Source organism: Quercus suber, unplaced genomic scaffold (assembly GCF_002906115.3).
Source record: "Quercus suber isolate HL8 unplaced genomic scaffold, Cork oak 2.0 scaffold_327, whole genome shotgun sequence".
Classification (NCBI taxonomy): Eukaryota; Viridiplantae; Streptophyta; class Magnoliopsida; order Fagales; family Fagaceae; genus Quercus; species Quercus suber.
In genome coordinates, this window is record NW_027069780.1 from 27,102 (window position 1) to 50,312 (window position 23,211).

Genomic DNA, 23,211 nt, shown 5'->3' on the forward strand with positions numbered 1-23,211 from the left:
TAAAGAAGATCCAGACATCAGTGAATCTTGCAGGTGAAGTTTTGATCATCAGGCACTCCCTATATAAATGTGAAAATAACTTCACTGCAAGCACAAGCATCTTGGACTTTGTTAGCTGTATATGTGGTCGGCAATGCCGCATATGTGTTGCCCAAAACGCAAAATTAAAATTACACTATTTCGCTTTCAGTCAGAATCATTGAATAATTTGAATGTGCTCCCATAGTGGATATCAGTGCTTCCATTTTTCATACTAGTAAAGAGAGTGGGGCTGATGGGCTCAAAAGCTAATAAAATCTCTCTGAAGATCTGACAATATGGTTGAATTGTAGAAGCAACAAAAGCTGTTGTTTATCTTTACATCAGTTTGATCGGATTCTAAAATTAGATCTCATCTGATTTTGACTTTTCAAGACAATATTTGCAGAATAAACACATTGTTACTTTTAGTCTTACTATCTACTCTTCATATCTGCGTCCAATTGTGTTGCATTAATCATGAATGCTATAAGGTAACATAATTTTTTATTAATCAAAACTTAGGTATCAATACTCTAAATTTCTCAATTAAAAGTGCATTGGCAACAAGCTAATACACTATATGGTTCTATATTTGTCAATAAGCCATGAAAAAAAGTAAAAAACAACACCTAAGAATGTGTACCTTTTATTTGGACATCAGCCATGATACAAGGTGGAACAATTCAAGCATTGTATTTCATTAGTTTCCTTCCTAGGAGTTACTGAACCACTTGTTTTCTATAGAAGTGTTAAGATGAGCCAGAATAAGAAAAAGTGACACAGCCATTAGAAAAGGTCATTCAAGGGAAGAATTATATGCAGTACTGTCCAATAACTTTCTTTGTATGAAGTAATTGCCTTCAATAACAGTAATGAACGAGCCCACTTCACATGGTATTGACATATATGTATTGGTTGCTCTTAATAATCGAATCTGCAAACTTCACATGGTATTTATATGGCACTTCTGCTATGTTTAAACCCAATTATTCATGCTATATAATACTATCGAACATGCAATTGTATTGGTAATATATACTTTTTTTTAATCTGTGGTTGAACAGTGAAGAAACATGGGAGAGAAGATTGATGAAACAAGAAATAATACAAACGACAAACTAAATTGTCTGACTAAGCATTTTACCAAACAACCACCTCAGGCAAATGAGTGCCAGAAGGATTTGGACCTTAAAGTGTCCAAAAAAAAAAAAGTGTATCAGACACTTTGTTTGGTCAGCAATTCACAACAGCTTACCGACTATATAGTAATGTCCATCTAGAAGAAAAAAACACATCTTCCACAACCCTTAATTGCTGGATGTTCTGCAGCAAAGACAAACGAGGATATCATTTGGACATCCAGTCATTCTGGATTGTCTGTTTGATATAACAGTGTCAAATCTGAACCTTTTTTTTTTTAGCTCAAATTTTTTTCAATTTTATTTTTTAGGTATAAATTTTTCAAACAATCTAAACATCCAGTTATAAATATCAAAACGTGTCAGTTGAGTTACGACTTTGTACGCTGACGAAGAAAACAAGCATAACCATTCTCTATAGTCAATCCCATACATGTGTGAAGTGGCCCACCTATTATTCAAGTGGTGGGCTCGCCTTAAAATTGAAATATAAGGCTGATTGTTGAAAGGCAAAAAGAAGTCCACCCATCATGCAATTTGAGACCCTTAGATATATAAATGATTTTCTATGGTCCAACCGTTAAAATTACACTCAATGGTTCTAGGGGCCACAAAAACAAGCATTGTCAGGTGAAGGTGTTGGTGGATCTTTTATAGTGGGCTCACAAACCATGTGTATCAAAATCCTCCTCCATTTTGCTTTTGATTCTCATGATAAAAAGAAAGTCTTTTTTTTTTTCTTTTTTTCTTTTTCTTTAAATAATATTTTTGGGTTAACCTTAAATCCATCTAAAAGTTATGGGTTTCTCATATTTTCTTCTCAATTATAATCCCAATCAAATGATAATAATCATATCATAATTACCAATTTAGATAAGTAAAATAGGTGGACTTTAAGGGGCAAATAGAGCCACATCCCACGTGCCTTAATGATACATAAAGGGTTTTGCTCAATCTTCATTTTTTTTTGACACATGTTCAACAAGGATTGGTTAAGCAAAGTTTGTCAACAACCAAGCTAATCATGTTTGGCCAGTCACTCAAAGATGGAATACATTTTCATCCATTGGTGACCACATTGAAAGTTTAAGATGTTAACCCCTTTGAGGAAGAAAGTAGATGAAGAAGATCTATGTCATTGACACGTACCCAAAAAAATTGGATTGTTGTTGTTGCTGCGCAAGTGTCTTACATCCAAACCACCAACCAAAGAATAGCAAATTTTGCCAGTAATGAAGACTTGTATTCTCTTTCATTTCAACTTTTCTGGGTAAGAAAGAGACACAAAGGAGGACAATATCATTGTAAGAATTTTACTTTCTAGGAAAAAAGAAAAAAATTTATACTTTGTGTTTTTTTCTTTTTTTTTCCCCTATACTATTTTTCTGTAAGAGGCAAATTGGTAACTTGGAATAGCATTTAATGAAGCCCACTTTTGGTGGCTCACTAAATATATGATTACTTTTCATAGATAATGTTTAAATAAATATTAGATAATGCTATTCTAAAAGAAAAGAGTATTACCTCTCTCTCTCTCTCTAAAAAAAAAAAAAAAAAGAGTATTGTAGCTGATCAGTGAGTTTGATAATCTAAAGTTAGATTTAGGACCTTTTATGCTTTAATTTGAGCTTGAATGGTAGGTACACATAGAATATGAGTAACATTCAATTGTACTTTTTCTCTGAATTAGTATTTTTTTTTTTTTCCCTTTCTTTATTTGGGGATCTTCTTTTTGGTAACTATATTATATATTCCTTAATTTCTTTTACCTATGAATTTACTACACAATTTATTGTTTTGGTAGGTACACATAGAATATGAGTAACATTCAATTTTACTTTTCTTGCTATGAATAAGAATATTTTTTCCCCTTTCTTTCTTTGGGGTCCTCTTTTTGGCACTTATATTATATATTCCTTACCAATGAATTTACCAACACAATTATTATTATTTTAGTATTATTTAGTAGGTATTTTCACCAACTAAGATGAAGATAATGGCATTGGCACTTTTTCTTCTTCTATTTCTCTCTTTTTTGTGTGTATGTTTGTGTGCTAGATGGAGGATTTAATTAAAGCCGCTAAGAGCTAGTCTTGTAACTTAATTGGTTAACACCTTTTTGTATTTTCAAGAGAAACATTCAGGGTTCAAATCTCATTTTTCTCATTGTAACTATCAAATTATTATTATTTTTTTAAAAAAAAAAAAGTTTAAAGCCGCAAACAATCTAGACAAAATCAGAGGAATAATCTCACCTCCTACACGACATTAAAAACACCAAATGAAAAATGGTAGTGATGGAAAACATTCCCATAGAACTTTGCAAAACAGTTACAATTTTGTACTATTGTGGACCACAGAAATTAGAATTATGCATTGGCACTTATACATTATAAAGAAGATTGTGCAGTACATGAACAAGACATTCATAGCTTCTTACAATCATGGCCTGGAAGTTAGAAAGACTGTTAAGCAATTCAATTTGCCACTTGAAAAGTAGCTGACTCCCTTGGTCTTGTGAATGAAGTGCTCTTTAATTCCTAAAACTACTGAATATCATGGTTCTTTAAATGCTTAATTTGAAACATGGATGAATAGGTTTTGTGAATCCTCGAAATAATTAAATGAATTAGGTTTTGCAATTTTGAAGAGGACATATGAAGGAAGACCGACCAACAAGTTGTTGCAACATCATGATAATATTGCCATCATGGAGGACAGGATGCAAATATTATCCATCTAATCTATTGGTAAATTTTGACATTGCATGGACAAGATAGGAAAATTTTATTGATAAGTGACAGAAAATGAAAAATTAACTGTTTGGTTACAATGGCCAAACCTCTGTTGACTTGATTAGAATCTAGTGGTATTTTTTTTTAACCATTAAAAATGGTAACTTTTTTTAGTTCCCATGACATTGATATCAAAATGGAGTAACACATGTAAAGTGTATGGAACCAAATTTTGGGTGAAAAGAAAGAACATAAAGAAAAGAGCATAGGAACAAAGATTTTTGATTTCTCCTTATCTTTCATTATCCAAAAAGTTCTAATATTAGCAGCATAATTTAGTAAAAAGCGATTTACTCTATACTCTTTTATATTATGTATTTCTTTTTACCAACAATAGTGACCAAGCAATTAATGTGTGCATTATTGAAAAGTGAATACGACTATGATCTTTTGACAAGGAAGAAAGGTGTATACAATACAAGCAGCACTCTATTAGTCTATTTCTTGTATCTTAAGTAATATATCAAAAACTTTTCTTAGACAAATCAAAATAATAAATTGTTAATTTTCTTATATTTCAACATTGGCATTGTCTAGTTTTTTCGTCGATAAGATTCTAGATTCAAATCTCCTTTCTCCAATAATAATAATAATAAATCATGTATCAAAGATGAGAAATTCTACAAGAGTAGTGCTATAAAGGCATCAATTTTCATAACATTTTTTCACAAAAGATGGCTTAGTAGGTTTTTATTAGTTCTTGTTTGGACTTATCATTAATATCACTTCACAATCTACCATTAACAATTTATCAACTTGACATTTATAAACTATTTAGTGAAAATTGTGGTGGTTTGGGTAAATGCTATAGTAGTTTATTAATGAAAACATTTATTTGGTTATAATGGGATGGAAACAGGATGGGTAGAACTCATTTTTTTTTTTTTTTTTTATATACTAAATAAATACTTCATTCAAAACAAAACGAGAGAAATACAATCAGGAGAGGGCCTAGAACCATTTCTATCCATAACCTGAACTAACATAGGTGACAGGTTGGAGATGAAGACTAGCCCCGTCCAATTAAAAAAGGTAGCTCAATGGGCTAAGTGGTGGGCAGAAACATTGCCCCCTCTTAATACAAAAGAAAAGGAAACATATTTAAAGAAATTAACTAAATACAAAATGTCCTCCATACTTGTTTTGATACTCCAATGGGGAGTTGTTTCTCAATTTCCCAAAGGCTCTACTTACATTCCATGCATCTCCTTCAATCACAATATTCTTGTAACCTTCATTTGATGAAACCTTCATCAAGCAACACATCCCTCTTGCGGAGCATATTTGGCGAATTCTCTAAAGTTATTTTTGAGAAATAATTACAATATGCTGCTAACTCCGCAGTTCGAATTCTTTTTCCACTAAACTCCCAAGCACTTTGTACATATAAAAATGCCAATTCTCTAAAGTTATAGATTCTACAATACCAAAATTTCCTTTATTGGGTATCTCTAGTGATTCGCTACTAATAACACTATTTCATATGCTAGTAACTTTATCATATTGATCACTTCATAATTGTAGTTATATTGAGCACCAACTCCTCAATTTTTATAACATTTTTCATTATATTTGTTCACATAAGAATTTGACAAGTCAAATAAGATGGTATTTACATCAAACCCAATAGTAGGTTTCCCAACATCACATAATAGCTCATATTTATTTTGGGCAGACAAAATCACGATCACATATATCAGATAAAATCAATATATACCACAAACATTAGAAGTAGAATAGAAGTAGCTATCATAAATTTGGAAATGGCGAGTGGACATGGTTGGTAGTTGCCTGATACCACATAACTGACAAAAGACTGCCATGTTGGTAACGGCATATACTTGGAAGGTCTAAAATTGATACTAGACAAACTACCTTTAATTAAACTAATAATTCCCATGCACAATCTCTCTAATACTTAACTATCATTGTAGTTAAAGTGATGGCTCACAAGTCATATCAATTTTTAATTTATTGAGCTCAAATATATCCTATGAAATAATGTTTTTTTTTTTTTTTTTTTTCGGGTGCTTTGTTAGTTTAGTAAATGGCCAATCTCCTAAGTTTGATTTTCAAATTCTTTCTAAAAAATTAAAAAAAAAAAAAAAAACCGTCTTTTTCACTTTGAATAAAGCCCTAAGAAATTACCATCAATTGTGTTAAATGAATTTCATTTAAAAAATAGTAATAATTAAGGGATTTTGTTGTTATCATGGTGATGATTATAATTATAATTATTTCTATTATTAATAGTATTTTTTTATTCCATATGAAGCTGTGCTGACTCAAATGATGGTGACAAGTGTCGCAGCAAGATAAGTGGATTTTGAAGACCAATATGATAGTTTCTTTCGAGGAATTTTAAAGGAGGGTAATATGGTAATTTCACATATCAAAAAATATTTAGAAAAACCGGGGTCGCTGCTTTGGCTGCACGATATGCTTTTTCTTTCTTTCGCTCTCACTTTTAAAAGTTTTTTTCCCAAAGGAACCGTTAAATTTAGAATCTCTACTTAATAGTGAATGTACCAAATTGACCACGCTTAAATTACAAAAATGCCCACCTCATTCAATAGTGGTCCATCCCATGATTCCACCTATAGGCTATAAGATCATGTATGTTTGGACAATGATGCCCATTTTCTTCACCGAAAGCTTTCCCACCAGGCATTTTTCAAAAAAGAAACAAAAAGGGAAAAGGCATTATTAAAAAATGAAAATAAAATCTATGTGTTGCTTTCATCTTATCTCCTTTTAAGTTATAATATTTTTTTTGAAATTATTTTTCTTCCTTGATATGTTAATGAGTCATATATATTAGGAGTGAAATAATATTGAAATAATTAAGGATAAATTGTAATTTGTTATTTGTAAATAAGAATTTCTTGCATGAGAGAATAATTATGAACATGATAGAAGTTTTTCTTTCTCCTTTTAAGCCCAAAACACACATAGAAAACATAACATGAACATAGAAGTCTTAACTCTTAACTCTCATGTAGTTTGCATTTCCATTCTTAAGTAGTAGTTTTCCTTTTTAATTTTTAAATATAACACTGATTATAAGAGAAATTTGATATGATTTGTTGTCGTATTTAATGATTCATGTCTCTAAATTTGCATGAATTTTCAGATTAACATTTGGAAGTTTCTCATTAACATGATATAAGATTTAAAAAAATATATATATATATATATATAAAATCTAAAATCATGGAATAGAACAACCCAAATAAGATATTTTGACTTAATTTGAAGTTACATATCGCATTAAAGGGAAAATGTAGCTCATAATGTGAATTGAAGTATTTGGTAGTCACAACTCATAACACTTTAGAAAAAATAATAATAATGAACTCATAATTAGATTGATTGTGAATTTTCTTTTAATTTCTTTCTCTTAAAACATGAAACTGGATGAATTAATATATTTATCAAAAAAGAAGAAGAAGAAAAAAAAAATGAGTTAATCAAATCATTACCTTTTATGAAGACAAATAAAATTTTCTAATTTTTTTTTTTGATGCACTAATTTCTTTTTATAATTATGTTCATTCTTTGCCCAATATAACTGACGTGGGCTTAAAATCTCAAGGGTAGTTTTAGAACTTCGTTGTTTATCAACCTAATAAAGTCTCCAATTTTTTGTTTCTCTATGAAAGTAGACTTGATAACCATTGATGATGCTTCCAAAGCCAACACAGCTTCAACCTCTAATCCAACTAAATCATGTAAACACCTACTATGAGAATGTTCCTTTGCACAAGCTATTTGACTTGGGTAATACTTCCTCCTCTCACATGAGGGGTGAACCCATGGTGGGACCCACGCGTAGGGCCCACTCCTCATGTGAGAGGAAGGAGCATTGCTCCTAGAGTATCTAAGTTTTTCTGTTTGGCTTCATGCTCAATTTTGGAACTTATTTAGGTTGGCCATATTGATTAGACTATCGACATCAAATTTTTCACATTTTCCTATGAGATAGGTCCAATTTAGTGAAATGACCATATTGATTACGATTAATAGATGCTCTTAGTCTCTTACACATTTGTAAATGAAAATTTTTAAGAATGAGATAAGTCTAATTTAGTTAAATGACCATATTGGATCCGGTTAAAGGGGGCACTTAGGACATTTGTAAATGAATTATTTTACGAAAGTTTTAATACAACTTTCATAAGAAATATAAAAATTATTAAAAGAATCATTTACTTTCTTTTACCATACAAAATTTTTTAAAACATTTTTTAAACTAATGCCCTTAATATGTCTGCTAACGTTTTCTTTTTTTATTTGAAAAATGACAGCAAGCTAATACCAAGTCAAGCCCATTCGAGTAAATTGACATGACCAACACCATACAGTCAAAAGTCCATTTCTGTAATTTCAAAATTTTAACATCACACTGTTATGACTTAAAAGAGTCATTGTCTCTCAATCCTTGTTGAGCTTTTGTAGGATTTGCAAATTACAAGCAAACTTGTCTGAAAGCACACACAAAAAAAACACAAACGTACTCTCTCTCCTCTTCCTATCTCTCTCTACTGTATCAGAGAGTGTAGAGAGAGAAAGAAAGAAAGTAATACATTTGAGGGAAGAGTAAAGCAAAGACTATCTTGTCAATGTTAGGGTTTTCTTAGAACTTAATGAATAAAAAAATAGTAACAGAAACAAAAACAAACCCATTAAAGTAATTATAAAAAAAAAAAAAAGAAAGTTATTCTCAAAGAAAAAGAAGAAGAAGAAGAAGAAGAAGAAAAAAGTGGAATATATAAAGCTCAGAGAGTGAAAATGTTGGTAAGCATTTGAACCCGATTAGGAGGATCCGATTTCTACAGTCCAAGATCTCAGGTACTCTTTGGTTTCACTGATCCTTCTCACATTTACTTAAATTATTGCAAAGACTAATGGGTATTTTGAAAATTCTATTTTTGTTTCTGGGTTGTGTGTATTAATGCGTATATCTATTTGTATGTGTGTATTTTCATCTGGGTCTGACTTGGTTTTGCATTTGAATTTGGATTTATGAGTGTAAACTGTGAAGTCTTTGTGGGTTTGGTTTGGTTTGGCATTTGGGTTTGGATATTTGTTGAACCAGATCTGGGACAAGTTTGATTTGTGTGAAGTTTGGGTTTCTATTTTAGTTCAAGAGCTTGAATTTTTTTTTGGTGCATTTGGTTTTGGAGTTGTTCTTTGGGATTGAGATCTGTTGGGTATTTTTAATAAGCAATCTGGTCAAAAAGTTTAGTGGGTTTTAGCCACTAGCCATCCACTTTTTTAATTTGAACTTACTTTAAGTAATCCAGTTGGATTTGAAATGTGGATTACCATAGATGGTTCCCTTATTTGAGTTGAATAATTAAAGTTTCTCACCTCTTTATTAACTTCATCTTTATTTGTAGTTTATGAATTTAGATTATGTATTTGCATCATCACTTCTATAAATGGTAACTATGTTTCTGTGTATTTTTTTTTTTTTCCAGAATCTACATTGTGGTAGTGGAGTTTTGTGATTGAAGTTTTGCTGGTTTATGACTTGATTAATTAAAGTTGTGAGGATCTGGGCTTGCATTTTACCGAAAGTGCATCTGGGTATATGAATAATTCAGAGAAGAGCTAATTAAGCAATAGTAGGGGGAAGATGAAGTCTGACATGCCTCTTGATTATGCTGTGTTCCAATTGTCACCAAACCGTTCACGGTGAGGATAACTGTTACTGGGTTTTAGATTTTATTACTCTGTCTTCCTATTTGTATTGTTTTGATATGGGGTTATATTCTTCTTCCTTCCTGGGCAGTTGTGAGTTGTTTGTCTCAAGTGATGGAAACACTGAGAAGCTTGCATCAGGATTAGTAAAGCCATTTGTGACCCATTTAAAAGTTGCAGAAGAGCAGGTTGCACTTGCAGTTCAGTCATTAAGCTTGAAGTTGAGAAGCGAAGAAATGCTGAGACGTGGTTCACTAAAGGAACACTGGAAAGGTAACACGTACTGCCAGTTGAAACAAATTTTAAGTATACTTGGATTTTGCTGCCTTTCTACATAATACAGTTTTGATTTTTCTCTTTGACTTGATTGGAACTTGCTCTCCAGGTTTGTTCGGTTTGTTAGCACACCAGAGGTCTTGGAACTGGTTAACACATATGATGCAGAGATGTCTCAGTTGGAAGCAGCCCAGAAAATATATTCACAGGTAATAACCACAATTCAATTAATTAGACAACCAACGTGCTGATAATTGGAAATACAATTATTTTTATCACTGAATTTGGGAAATTATTTTATGTCAGAGGGCAGGAGATCAGAATTCTGGGGCATTAGGTATGCTTTGTTTCTTTCTATTTGACTTTAGATAGTTTATTTTACTTTTAATCTCGGATGTTCTGATTACAAGAAAACTTACCATGCAAAATCCTGTCTAGGAAGACATTATATATTTTATACACAGAAGCAAGTATGATGTTTAGGATTTCCTTAGATTTCACTTATTTCTCTCTGTTTAGAGGTTCATGTTGTATTATTCTTTTGTGATATTAATCTGTGGACAGTAACAGTGAAAGTTTAAGCCAAGAGTGAGAAGTAGGACATTAGAGTTAGTGGAGATGCCCAGTGGCTGACCATTATTGTTATTTTGTTTTAATCATTAATAGTGGCAAAGTCTGAGTTGCGTTGATTCTCAACATAGGCATAAACCAAGGTGCCAATTGTTGGTGATGATGTTATGATCAGAAGAATAGCAATAGATATCCCATTGAGACTGCTGAATTTCTTGAATTAATTTTCTAAGGTGCCTATTAAAAACCTTGTACATACTGACATTATACATAATGGGAATATGCCAATGAGCTCTAGCTTAAATGGCACCTTGTCCCCCTGTAAATGCAAGTGGAGGGGAGGTTTTGGGTTCATTATGCACTAGGTGCATGTGAAATTACTAGTTAAGAGAAAATTTTTACATAGTGATAAAGGATAAAGCACAGAACATCAGTTTCACCTATGTTGTCAATCTTTGAAGCATAAACTGCTACAAACTGGACTAAATTCTGGCTAGCGGGGATTGTTTTATATAAATAGAGCACAAATCTATGCAAATGTAATCACTGAGTGCCTCTTCGTGAAGCCTATAATAAGTTATGCATGCCAAAAGCCTTGGAGTCTTGTCAAGATCATATTCTTTTTGATGCAGTTATATGTTTAGTTATACATTTGTGGTGTAGAATGTCAAGCCGGAAGTATTCAATTAGAATGACTTCCTTATTAGAAAAAAAAATTATAATGTCATATAACCTGCTAATGTATCAAATTCAACCAATCCAAAAAAAAAAAAAAAAACCCTGCTAATGTATGTCAAATTCATTAGCAATCGGAATTTTATTTTCTTTGTAATCTGATAATTTAGCTTATTCCTCATAGAGGTGATATACTTAAGTCACATGATTTATTTTGACATTATCTATCTAATTATGATCATTTTCTTCTAGTAATACATAGTGGATGGTCACTATAGTTGCATCAATACCCATCTTACACAAGGTTTGGCACTTATATCAAATTGCGTTTAGAATGAGACTATGTTAAGTTTGCATTTGTATGTAGTGCATTGGTGCCTAAAGAAATAAAGATTCCATTGTTTACGTTATGGCCAGTTTACTTGGCAAAGGGGGAGCTTGATTGTGTGCATGCAATAATAACAAGTACTACAATATATATTGAAATTTTAACAGTGTACCTTCATGAATTTTGAAGATCAACACCCAGTATCCTTGCAAAAATATGACACTAGAGTTTTGCTATGGATTGTATTGAAGAAGTTAGTGGAGAGGAGAAACTTATTTCATCATTTTGTTGTAGACAAAAGTGGTTGCATCATGAGAGAAATATCAGATAAGAAAAAAGGAAAAAAAAAAAAAAGGACCTTTGACCTAGGTAAAGCCCATGACCTGTTCTTTTAAAGATTGGATCTCTTCCTTGGAGCTGTTGGGATTTGCTAGCAAGCTCAGTTTCATTAGGTATGGAGTACTGGATCGGACTTGGGAGTGGGGCACTGAGGCAAAGATGTACTAATGATATTACTGCAACCTTTCTATGTGCAATGGTTCTTATAGTGAAGACAATCTAGGAACTAGGAATTGGTGGCTTATCCGATGGAATCTCACATAATTAACTTGCCATTGTACTAAGGGTATTATGCTAGGCCTGGTTTTTGGGTTAAAGACTATAGTGTATCTTATGATCCAGGTGGTGGCTCATTGGCTCAATAAGTAGACCTCTTTGATTTAGTGAATTTTACTGTGACTAATTTTGTTTCCGGGAAGGTATTTCTTCTGCTTAATCAAGTATGTGACGCATTTTACATAAATTGGTCTACCTGTTGTGTTGATGCCAGTAGCACACTACTGAGAAAATGAGTTGTAGTTGTGTGTTCTGCTGAGGGACATCTGCTAGAGATTTTGATCCAAATCTTTTCTGTTTAAGAGCCAGTCATGAATTGTTTATTGTACTGGAGATCATTATCACACTTGAGCCTATAGAAGCAATTATGGAGATTCTTTAGGGAAATAATTTTGAACTATTGAATATACCCATGCATGAAATTTAGTCCTTTGTTTTATTTTTTGTCCATATTTCTTTTTCTTTTTCTTTTTTTTTGTTGGGGGGGGGGGAAATATAGGATGTTGTGTCATACAACTGTGAATTTGCCTTCCCAAGATACATACCCAAAAGAAAAACGTAATTTTCCTATGATGTCATGGGCCATGATGGTTTCTGGGGGGAAATTGGGAGAGAAATGCAAACTCATTCTGAGCTATTGTTTTTGGTAAAATCATTATGTAACATATTTTAACAGTTGTGGTAATGCATCCTGAAAATTTATCTCTAGGAATTAAGTTTTTCTTTTAATAATTAAGCAAGTATGTTGTTGAATTCTTTGTTGTCTGTTGTGTTAAGATCAGCTGTTCGCCAATATTACTAATGTTATCTTTTACTTCGCCAATTTCCCAGCTTCAGTATGGTTCTTTGGAGTCTTATTTCCTTGGAATATGTCATGGGCTATGTTCTGCCTAGCTGCCTAGGTTATTAGACACCTGAAAATTCTTTTGAAATATTTTATGCTGGAACTGTCTAGTAAAAGCTACATTATTTTTAAAGCACAAGTTGTTAATATGCTGATATTGGATAATATGCTCCAGGTGGAGATGGAATAGGAACCGCAGGAGCAGCAGATGCAACAAAGTAATACTTTCTTTTCTTCCCCCCTAGTTTTTGTTTAAATTAAATTTGATCAGTTTTTCAAATTACTTAACATTTACTATATTCTGGGTTTCATTTTGTTTTGCAAATGTTCACTTAGTCAATTGCACGTGCCCTTTGAACATCAGCCATTGAAGATACTTTTGATATTTATTTAAGATGTGATCTCCCATTTTGCTGTGACTGATGTATGCTAGCTTGGATCCTGCATCGCAGAAATGATGTTTTGAAGCACTTTTTGATTTGATTAGTAGGTCTGGGATTTTCACGAACTTAGGAATCATCATATCATGGAAGTCGACTGGAGTGTCAAAGATTTGATGTTTTGAGCAGGTGGACAAACTAGCATACATGGTCAACAGTTAAGAAAGGGCAAAGACAAAGTTATGTTGATCATGGCCAATGATTGAAGTACACAGTTCATAGTTAAATGCATAAATTTCTTAGAAAAATGCCATTACTTGGTCATCAACAATCTAAAATGACAAATAATTTTATAACAGATGTTCTTGATATGTTGAATTGACAACTCTCTCTGAGTTGCTTACTTTTTTTCTTATTTTTGTTTTGCTATTTTCACTCTTATCCAGGAAGGAGCTTCTAAGGGCCATTGATGTACGGCTTGTTGCAGTCAGGCAGGACTTGACCACAGCTTGTGCTCGTGCATCAGCTGCTGGTTTCAACCCTGATACAGTGTCTGAACTCCATCATTTTGCAAATCGGTTTGGCGCTCATCGCTTGAAGTAAGAACTCTCTAAGAAATTCTATCTTCAAGTAAACCTTATATATCTAAAGCTCCTATTCCTCCTGTCAGTGTGTGTGTGTGCGCGCGTGCGCGTGCGCGTGCCTATTCGTGTGTGTGTGTGTGCCTGTGCATGTTTGCTTGTGGATGTGGCATCAAGTGAATCCATCTTTTTGTAGCACTTTAGTCCTGGGATTTGGTAGCAGTGACAGGGAAGAATCTTCCTCTGGTTTGCTGGGATGGAAAACACAAAAGAAAAGAGAATTGAAGAGGAAATGTTTAAAACTTCTCTCCCTTCAGGTCAAAATCTCTTCCCAAACTGCATAAGGTGGAAAACTTCAAAAGTAATGCGTGCTTGACGGGAACCTTTTATGCCACAATGCTTTTTCATCACACCAATTCCAAGTGGTGTGGACAATGGATAATGAAAATCCCTTTTACTGAAGACATATAATAAGGGGGAAGCTAATATACTTAAAATTAACTGTTGTTTCAAGTTTTCATTCCATACGTTCACCATTTCCTTGGGGGGTTTATATAGAAATCATTAGCAAGTATGCCAGGTCAGTAATTTATTCACAAAACTTCACCCTCACAACTAGATTTTCTAATAGAATAGAACATAATTGCCAAGATTTTACCCTTCACCTGTTCTTCCCTTGACCTTGCTCCTCTCATTGTGTTATCTTATCAAAGGATTTTGACACATTGTCTACTGAATTGGTAGCATATGCGGTCAAGTCAGGGAGATACCTTGTTTTTTAATGGAAGTTTAACTTATTTGCCATGTTGTCAACTAATTCTTGGTATAATCGCAATGTCTTTTGAAACAGCTTGTGTTCGAAGAGTCAGTTGGGGCATTTTGGAAACCAAAGTGCAAAGGTTACTTCTTTTTGTTTCTCTTAGCATTTAACTTGAGTCTTTTTTTTTTTTCTTCTTCTTTTTTTTCTTCAAAATTTAAAAAACATGGGAGTGTGTTCTGGTTTTATTTGGTTTTTGAATTGGTTCTTTTTTTTATGTTCCCATTACTTGGCTAAGTTTTTGGATTGTGAAAGTAGCTCCCATCACTAATTATTCCAAAGAAGTCCATTGTCATTTTGATGATTTTGATAATGCCTCATTTTTATAAAAAGCAATAGTGATGAGGGCACTAAAAATTGAAACATTATGGTTCCATGCAGTTTTCAAATGCCCCAACTTTAGGCTCTTGAGTGAGGAACTTGTTAAGCTGTTTGGGCCCATAATAATCAATGTTGATAGGTCACATCATCCAGGGTCCACTTGCCTAAATTTATGCAATTGCCAAGCTACTTGAAAATGAAATTTTAGCACCTAGCCTTAAAAATGTACGGTATAGCCAAAAATATAAAATGGGCTGGCCTGAAAAGTGCTTGTGATCTATCATTTGGTGAATAAGATTTGTCAGATGTGAGTATAGGAAAGCACTGTAAAAAAAATTTTAATTTTAATTTTTTAATTTTTATCTGGGGTCATTATTGTAATGGGTTATGGTTATATTTCATGATTAGTAAATTATGAAATCTACCACAAGGTGCATCATATAAGTCCCAAACAAGCAGAACCCAGATCTTGCTTCCTTTCAAAACTTTGTTCTTTGGGTTAGTGGGGCCCATTCTTGAATTGACCAATCCTTGGCCTGCTCGTTTGTTCCATTCCCAACTTGTCGGTTTCATCAAGGGGTGGGTAATAAATCCCAATTTTTATGGGGTCAAGCTCTTGTTATGATGTGCCAAAAGTTACCAAAGCTCCCAAAGCTCCTCAATTTATCAATTTTTTACAGTCTTTAAGATGGTAAATTATGCTGGATACCATCTGTTCTTTTACTTTGTGGTGGACCCATGACAAAGATTTTATGATTTTTATCTAGTGGACCATGTTGGACTTCTTGCACAAGTATGATTTAATTAATAAATAAGTAATAAAAAAGTACCATCACATTCAGTATTGATTTGGAAGGTACGGTAGTTATAGGGGTCCTTTCCATTTTTCAAAGCCCATCTGGCTTTCTATTTTCTCTCACCTTTTTATATAGTTGTACCTTTTTTTTTTTTTTTTAAATATAATAAAATTATTTATTTTCTTTCCTTTTTTGTGTTCATCTGGCTTTCTATTTTCTCTCACCTTTTTATATAGTTGTACCTTTTTTTTTTTTTTTTAAATATAATAAAATTATTTATTTTCTTTCCTTTTTTGTGTGTGCAGTGAAGCATGCACCAAATTTAGGTCACTGTGCCAAAGAAGACCGGACCTCTTAATCAACACGTGGAAGCCAGGTGTCGACGACACAGCCATCCGATCATCCACAGGATCTGACATGTCAATCGATGACCCCACTTCAGCAGAAGACCCAAACAATGGGACCCACCACCCAACAACAACAACAACAGCAGCAGCCGGTCAAGACCAACAACATCAAAAACAACAACACAGTTTTGGTACAACGCAACCCCAATCACAGATATCCACGTGTCAGCAGCCCAAGTTCCCCACGAGACGAAACTTAAACGAGAAAAACGAACCCACCCAACCCGCCAATACTGCAACAACAGCACAGCTTGCAAACAACATTAACAACAACAACAACAGCAGCAGCAACAACGATAACAAGAAAGAAGATTCTCTGTCTGTGACCGAGTCATCAGACTCACCACCATTTTCTTCTTCTTCTTCTTCCATCGCGGCGAGTCAACCCGCGAGGCGACTCAGTGTGCAGGACCGTATTAACCTCTTTGAGAACAAGCAGAAGGAGACTGGTGGCGGTGGTAGCGGTAGTGGTGGCGGCAAGCCGGTTGTTGTCGTTGGGAAGGCGGCGGAGCTCAGGAGGCTCTCTTCTTCTGACGCGTTGTCTGCTGCTGCGGCGGCGGCAGTGACAACGCCACCTCCGCCGGTGTTGAGGAGATGGAGTGGTGCCAGTGATATGAGCATTGATGTTAGTGGAGACAAGAAGGACGTAGAGAGCCCCTTGTGTACACCGTCTTCTGTTAATTCTCCGTTTGTTTCGCAGCCCAAATCGAATAGCAGTAATGGGTTTTCGGGCAGTGGAGCTGAGGATCATAAGGATAAGGATAATAAGAAGGGATTGTTGAATGACACTGCTAGCTCTGTTGGGTTGAAGGATCAAGGTAAAGAACAGGAAGATGTGGGAGTGAAGGGGTGGACTAATTGGAAGGATCATAAAGTAGTGGGGTCTCTGAATCAATCAAGGGATTTCAGTGATCAAGAGGTTTCATCCGGTGGTGGGGTTAAAGATCATCAAGTTGTGAGTTTTGCAAGTAAGGTAGGAGGAGACGGTGCATCTGATGGCGGATTTGTAAATAGGGATCGGTCTGAGGTTGTTGGAGGGAAGAATCAAGTTGGAGGTTTTGGAAGCAAGGTAGGGGATGGATCATCTGATGGTGGATTTGTAAATAGAGTTGGGGATTCGGGGCCGGTGACTCAATCGCGTTCTAGGGTTTATAATAGTCATACCCGCTCTTTTTCAGGACAGTTTGAAGTTGGTAGTGGGCTAAAACTTCGGGAAGCCGCCCCTTCAGGTCTGGTGAAAGGAGTTGAGGGTGATCAATTGGATCCTCAGTCCAAGTGGAGATCTTTTACGAGAGAACTAGAGGAGGTGGGAAAGAAAGAATTGGGTTCATCAGATAGGCAACAATTGAAAGTGGAAGAATCTGGAACCCAGAACATGAAGTTTCAGAAAGTGGAAGAATCTGGAACCCAGAGCATGAAGTTTCAGAAACCAGTTTCTGCTAGTCGTGAGCAGATTAAGAAGCCTCAGGGTAGTAGGAAGGATGAGGCTGGTTTTTCTTATGAAAATAACAAGTTGGATTATCCTGGTAAAAAGGCTTCGGAGGCTCAAGAAAGCATTTCTACGATGCCAACAATGCCATTGGAGCAAGTTCAGAGAGTTAGACAGTCTAAGGGAAATCAGGAGCTCAATGATGAGCTGAAAATGAAGGCTAATGAGCTTGAAAAGCTTTTTGCTGAGCACAAGCTTCGGGTTCCTGGGGATCAGTCTGGTTCTGCACGGAGAAACAAGCCTGCTGAAAAACAAATGGAAAAGGCAGCAAGTTCACAGTATAAAAAACCAGAAGCAGTGGAGGTAGCTCCAGCACAATTATCTGAAAAACCTTCAGTGATTGAACCAGCTGGGACTTCTATTAATATGGCAAAGTTCAATACCTCTACCCCTCCGCCAATGAAGATGGTAGATATTCAGGATTATGGTGATAGTCTGAGGAAGAACTTTGCTGAGCTTCATTTCACAGATGATTCCAGAGGAAAATTCTATGAGAAGTACATGCAAAAAAGAGATGCTAAACTGAGGGAAGAATGGAGTTCCAACAGGGCAGAGAAGGAAGCCAAGATGAAGGCCCTGCAGGATAACCTTGAGCAGAGTAAAGCTGAGATGAAGCTCAAGTTTTCTGCCTCTGCTGATAGGGATGTCTCTAGTGCTCGTAGACGTGCAGATAAACTCAGATCTTTCAATTTTCGGTCGAGTGTGAAGAGGGAACAGGTATTCTTATTATAGTTATGTTTTTAGGAAATAAGTGTCCCCTCATTCAAATTTATGTACCTTTGAGTATGATATCAAGCTTAATGAGGAGTTGTTCCCAGCTTATTGTGCTGTCACTTGGGATTTATTTGAAATTGTATAATTGAATGCAAAGCAATGGTTCTTAAAAGCTTTGACACATTCACCTATATTTTTCTCCTATCCTCCATGGATCATTATTTTCTGCATTTTTCTCCTGTCATTTAACACCACACCTATAAGTCCTAATATCATCTATTCTCTTAACCAAATTAAATAGAACTTTTCATGCTTGTGAGCTTAATCCCAAAACCCTAAGGAGTGCGCATGTAGATTTATAAGTGCTTATTGGAGGTTAAAGTACTCCTTTTGAAGTAGACTTGGGATTAACATATAGGACATAAGTGCTAAATCTGATGACTTGTATAATTTGATGTGTACACTCAATCTTAATTCTGAAGCCGTATTTTGGTTTTTGATTTTCTTTCTTGTAACTAATCATAATAAGATTGTGCTTTCACAGCACCCAATAGATTCCTTTCAGAGTGAAGACGATGAAGACCTTTCTGAATTTCCTGAACATAAATTTTATGGACAAGACAGATTTTTCAGTGAGCCATCTGTGGGAGATGTTGCTTCCAGAAGTGCTCAAGCAAAGAAGATTTTGCCTAACAAAAATGTGTCTACATCTACTCCTCGCACCACAGTAAATTCAGTCACACGGTCATCAGCCAAAGTCTCCAATTCCATTTCTGGGAGGAGAAGAGTGCAAGCAGAAAATCCTCTTGCACAGTCAGTTCCCAACTTCTCAGATTTGAGGAAAGAAAACACAAAACCTTCTTTGGGAGTTGGCAAAACAACCCCCCGCTCACAGGTGAGGAACTTTAACCGCAGCAAGAGTATCAGTGAAGAGGCACCAAATGCTAAGGAAGAGAAGCCCCGGCGGTCTCAGTCCTCAAGAAAAAGTGCCTCTAATCCTGTAGAGTTGAAGGATTTGTCTGCTGTGAACTCTGACAACTCTGTTTTGGCTCCATTAAAATTTGATAAAGAGCAGACTGAGCAGATCCCATCTGAAAAAATTTCAAAGAATGTGGATTCAAAGGCTTTCCTCAGGAAGGGTAATGGCATAGGTCCTGGTGCTGGAGCTAGTATAGCTAAGCTGAAAGCTTCATTGGCATCCGAGACTTTGGAAAATGACGAAGAATTTGAATCAGCAGATGATGTGGATATGGCCAAAGAGGAAGAAGAGGAAGAAGAGGAAGAGCTTGAAACCATGCCAGTCGAAGATTGTGCTGACATGGATAATGGAGAAACAAGACTAAGTCAAGAATATGACAAGTCAGCTAATTCTGGGTCTGAAAATGGCGATTCCATTAGATCTCTTTCTCAAGTGGACCCTACTTCTGTTGCTGAATTGCCTGCTACTGTGCCTTCAACTTTCCCCAATGAAGGATCTCTGCAGGACTCACCAAATGGAAGCCCGATCTCATGGAATTCACGCATGCATCATCCATTTTCATACCCACATGAGACCTCTGATATTGATGCTTTTGTGGATTCTCCAATTGGGAGCCCTGCATCTTGGAATTCTCATAGTCTTACCCAATCAGAGGCTGATGCAGCTCGAATGAGAAAGAAATGGGGAGCTGCTCAGAAGCCTATTATTGTTGCCAATGCATCCCACAATCAGTCTCGTAAGGATGTCACAAAAGGGTTTAAACGGCTATTGAAGTTTGGAAGGAAAAGTCGCGGGGCTGATAGTTTGGTTGACTGGATCTCTGCTACAACTTCTGAAGGAGATGATGATACAGAAGATGGGCGTGATGTTGCCAATAGATCATCAGAAGACTTGAGGAAGTCAAGAATGGGATTCTCACATGGTCATCCTTCTGACGACAGCTTCAATGAGAGCGAGTTCAATGAACAGGGTAACTTACTCTTTCCCCTTTTTTTTAAGTTTGCATATTTATTATTTTTATTATTTAGAAGTAAATAAATTCATTGAAAAATCGATAAGAAAAGCACTGCCCAAGTACACAGACTGTATACAAGTGATTCTGCAGAAAGAAATAAGGAGAGAACAAAAGTAACGAATAAACAGAAACTAATGAAAGCTCATGGAATCCAGAAATCTAGAAACCCTTCTGCAGAAAATGGAGTTCAATTGTTGACAGCAAGCATAAAATTTTGTCACTTAATAAAAAGATTTCAGTAGTTCCATTGGTGCTGCTTGCTTATATGGGTTAAGTTTCAACCATCATTCTGTAAAATGATCATTTTCTAATATAACTGCTGCCAACTTTGAGTTTGTGGTCTGCATGATAGCCACTTGCAACTTATTTAGAGTGTGTAACTTGTTTTCCACTGGGTTAAATTATGCTTTTGTTATTTGTTGCATCTTCTCCTTTATTTGTTTATTTCTTTTCTTTTTTGTGCTTGGGATAGACACAGAAATGTAACTTTATTTCTCCAGTTGATCACTTAATAATATTAAAAAAAAAAATTGATCAATCAATGGCTTTCATTTCTTTCAGTCCAAGCCTACAGCTCTATCCCAGCACCTCCAGCAAACTTCAGACTAAGGGACGATCATTTGTCCGGAAGCTCCTTAAAAGGTATGGTTAATCAGCATTAATCTGATTCTGTGTTGTTTATCATACTTTTCCTAGCAGTAACATTATCAATGCGATGGAGCTGAAGAAATAGTCTCTCTGTCAGAGGTGACTCTTGATCAAAATAATTATCATTAAAGAATTGTTGAACATTTTTCTGACATTGTTATACCCAAATATCTAATCTTACCAGCTCCAAGATCATTTTTCTCGCTCTCATCATTCCGAAGCAAGGGAAGTGATTCAAAGCCTAGATAATCATTGAGTGGATGGTCCAGGGCAATGTGTTGGATTGTTGAAATTGGTAGGGTGTAAAGGATTATAAGATACAAATGCTTGAGGTAGGGATGATACGAACATTTATAAAAAGATCTAGAATGGACTATGTATATCTTCTTGGTCTCATGAGGCCTTCCTCATGATTTAGTCGGTAATCTCATAGCGTGATTCAATATTTTGTATATGCTATTGAACGAAGAGTCGCTATTTTTGGTTGTATTTGTCAAAATTTTGTGAATGTTTGTAATCAAATTACGTCAGAGACTTTTGTCATTGAATTTTGTTGGGAATGATAGGCACTTATAATAGTTGACTAAACCAAAAAATATATTATTATTTATTTTATAGAAATGTTATCTCCATAATATTTTTATAACAAATTTTAGAGGGTAAGTTGTTATTTATTTCAAAATAGACCCAAAACTAATATCATTTTTGTATCCATCAATAGTAGCTTACCTATGATTTGTTGTGAAATTAATGTGAAAATGTTGTTAACTTAGCATTTTTTTTTTTTTGATATATAAGAAACTGAGATCTTAACTATTGGGAAAATATTGTTATAACAAGTGTTATAAAATTTTCACAAAACTTTTATTTTCAATTGTGGTTTGTCATAGTTGCATATTTTAATATTTTACGACCTATAAGAATTGGACACTTCAATAATTGTGAAAATACTGTTAAATTTGTTGTATCAGTATAACAATATATATATATATATATGTGTTGAGGTCCAAAATTTCACAATAAAGCCCACTCCATAAAAAAATAAAGAAGGCCCAATTCGTGCAGCAAGAAGAATCAACATCAAGGCCTTATATATGTTCAGATTTCCAGCAAAAAAAGGCCATTAAAAAGTCCAGCAAATTCCAGTGAAAGAGCTGGGACGGGATCCCCAGAGGCTGCCAGAGGCTCGGGATCCTCAGGACGTGCAGCACAGCTAAAGTGAATTAAAGCAGATTTGAAGAGAGAAAAGAGACAAAAGGCACGTGGTAACCCAGACATGCAGTGGAAGTACAAAGCAAAACGCAGGGTTTATAAGATACAAATGCTTGAGGTAGGGATGATACGAACATTTATAAAAAGATCTAGAATGGACTATGTATATCTTCTTGGTCTCATGAGGCCTTCCTCATGATTTAGTCGGTAATCTCATAGCGTGATTCAATATTTTGTATATGCTATTGAACGAAGAGTCGCTATTTTTGGTTGTATTTGTCAAAATTTTGTGAATGTTTGTAATCAAATTACGTCAGAGACTTTTGTCATTGAATTTTGTTGGGAATGATAGGCACTTATAATAGTTGACTAAACCAAAAAATATATTATTATTTATTTTATAAAAATGTTATCTCCATAATATTTTTATAACAAATTCTAGAGGGTAAGTTGTTATTTATTTCAAAATAGACCCACAACTAATATCATTTTTGTATCCATCAATAGTAGCTTACCTATGATTTGTTGTGAAATTAATGTGAAAATGTTATGAACGTAGCATTTTTTTTTTTATATATAAGAAACTGAGATCTTAACTATTGGGAAAATATTGTGATAACAACAAGTGTTATAAAATTTTCACAAAACTTTTATTTTCAATTGTGGTTTGTCATAGTTGCATATTTTAATATTTTACCACCTATAAAAATTGGACACCTCAATAATTGTGAAAATATTGTTAAATTTGTTGTGTCAGTATAACAATATATATATATGTCAGTTCATATAAATATTTTTTTTAAAAAAAGAACAAACCAATGACCAAAAAAAAAAAAAAACCTGTAGTTACAGTGCCAAGAATTTATTTTCAGTTGTAGTGGG

General features: G+C 34.6%; 1 protein-coding gene across 1 annotated transcript; it reads left to right on the plus strand.

The window, feature by feature from the left end:
• The first annotated feature begins 8,375 nt into the window (after positions 1-8,375).
• On the plus strand, positions 8,376-21,665 carry LOC112013054 (uncharacterized). Its single transcript, XM_024045444.2, is given in 12 exon segments — positions 8,376-8,806; positions 9,439-9,655; positions 9,753-9,865; positions 9,868-9,934; positions 10,047-10,146; positions 10,244-10,274; positions 13,145-13,187; positions 13,796-13,948; positions 16,171-18,478; positions 19,020-20,424; positions 21,031-21,111; positions 21,302-21,665. Coding segments are annotated over 11 exon segments (4,425 nt in total). The 5' UTR covers positions 8,376-8,806; positions 9,439-9,596; the 3' UTR covers positions 21,367-21,665.
• Positions 21,666-23,211: the final 1,546 nt, after the last annotated feature.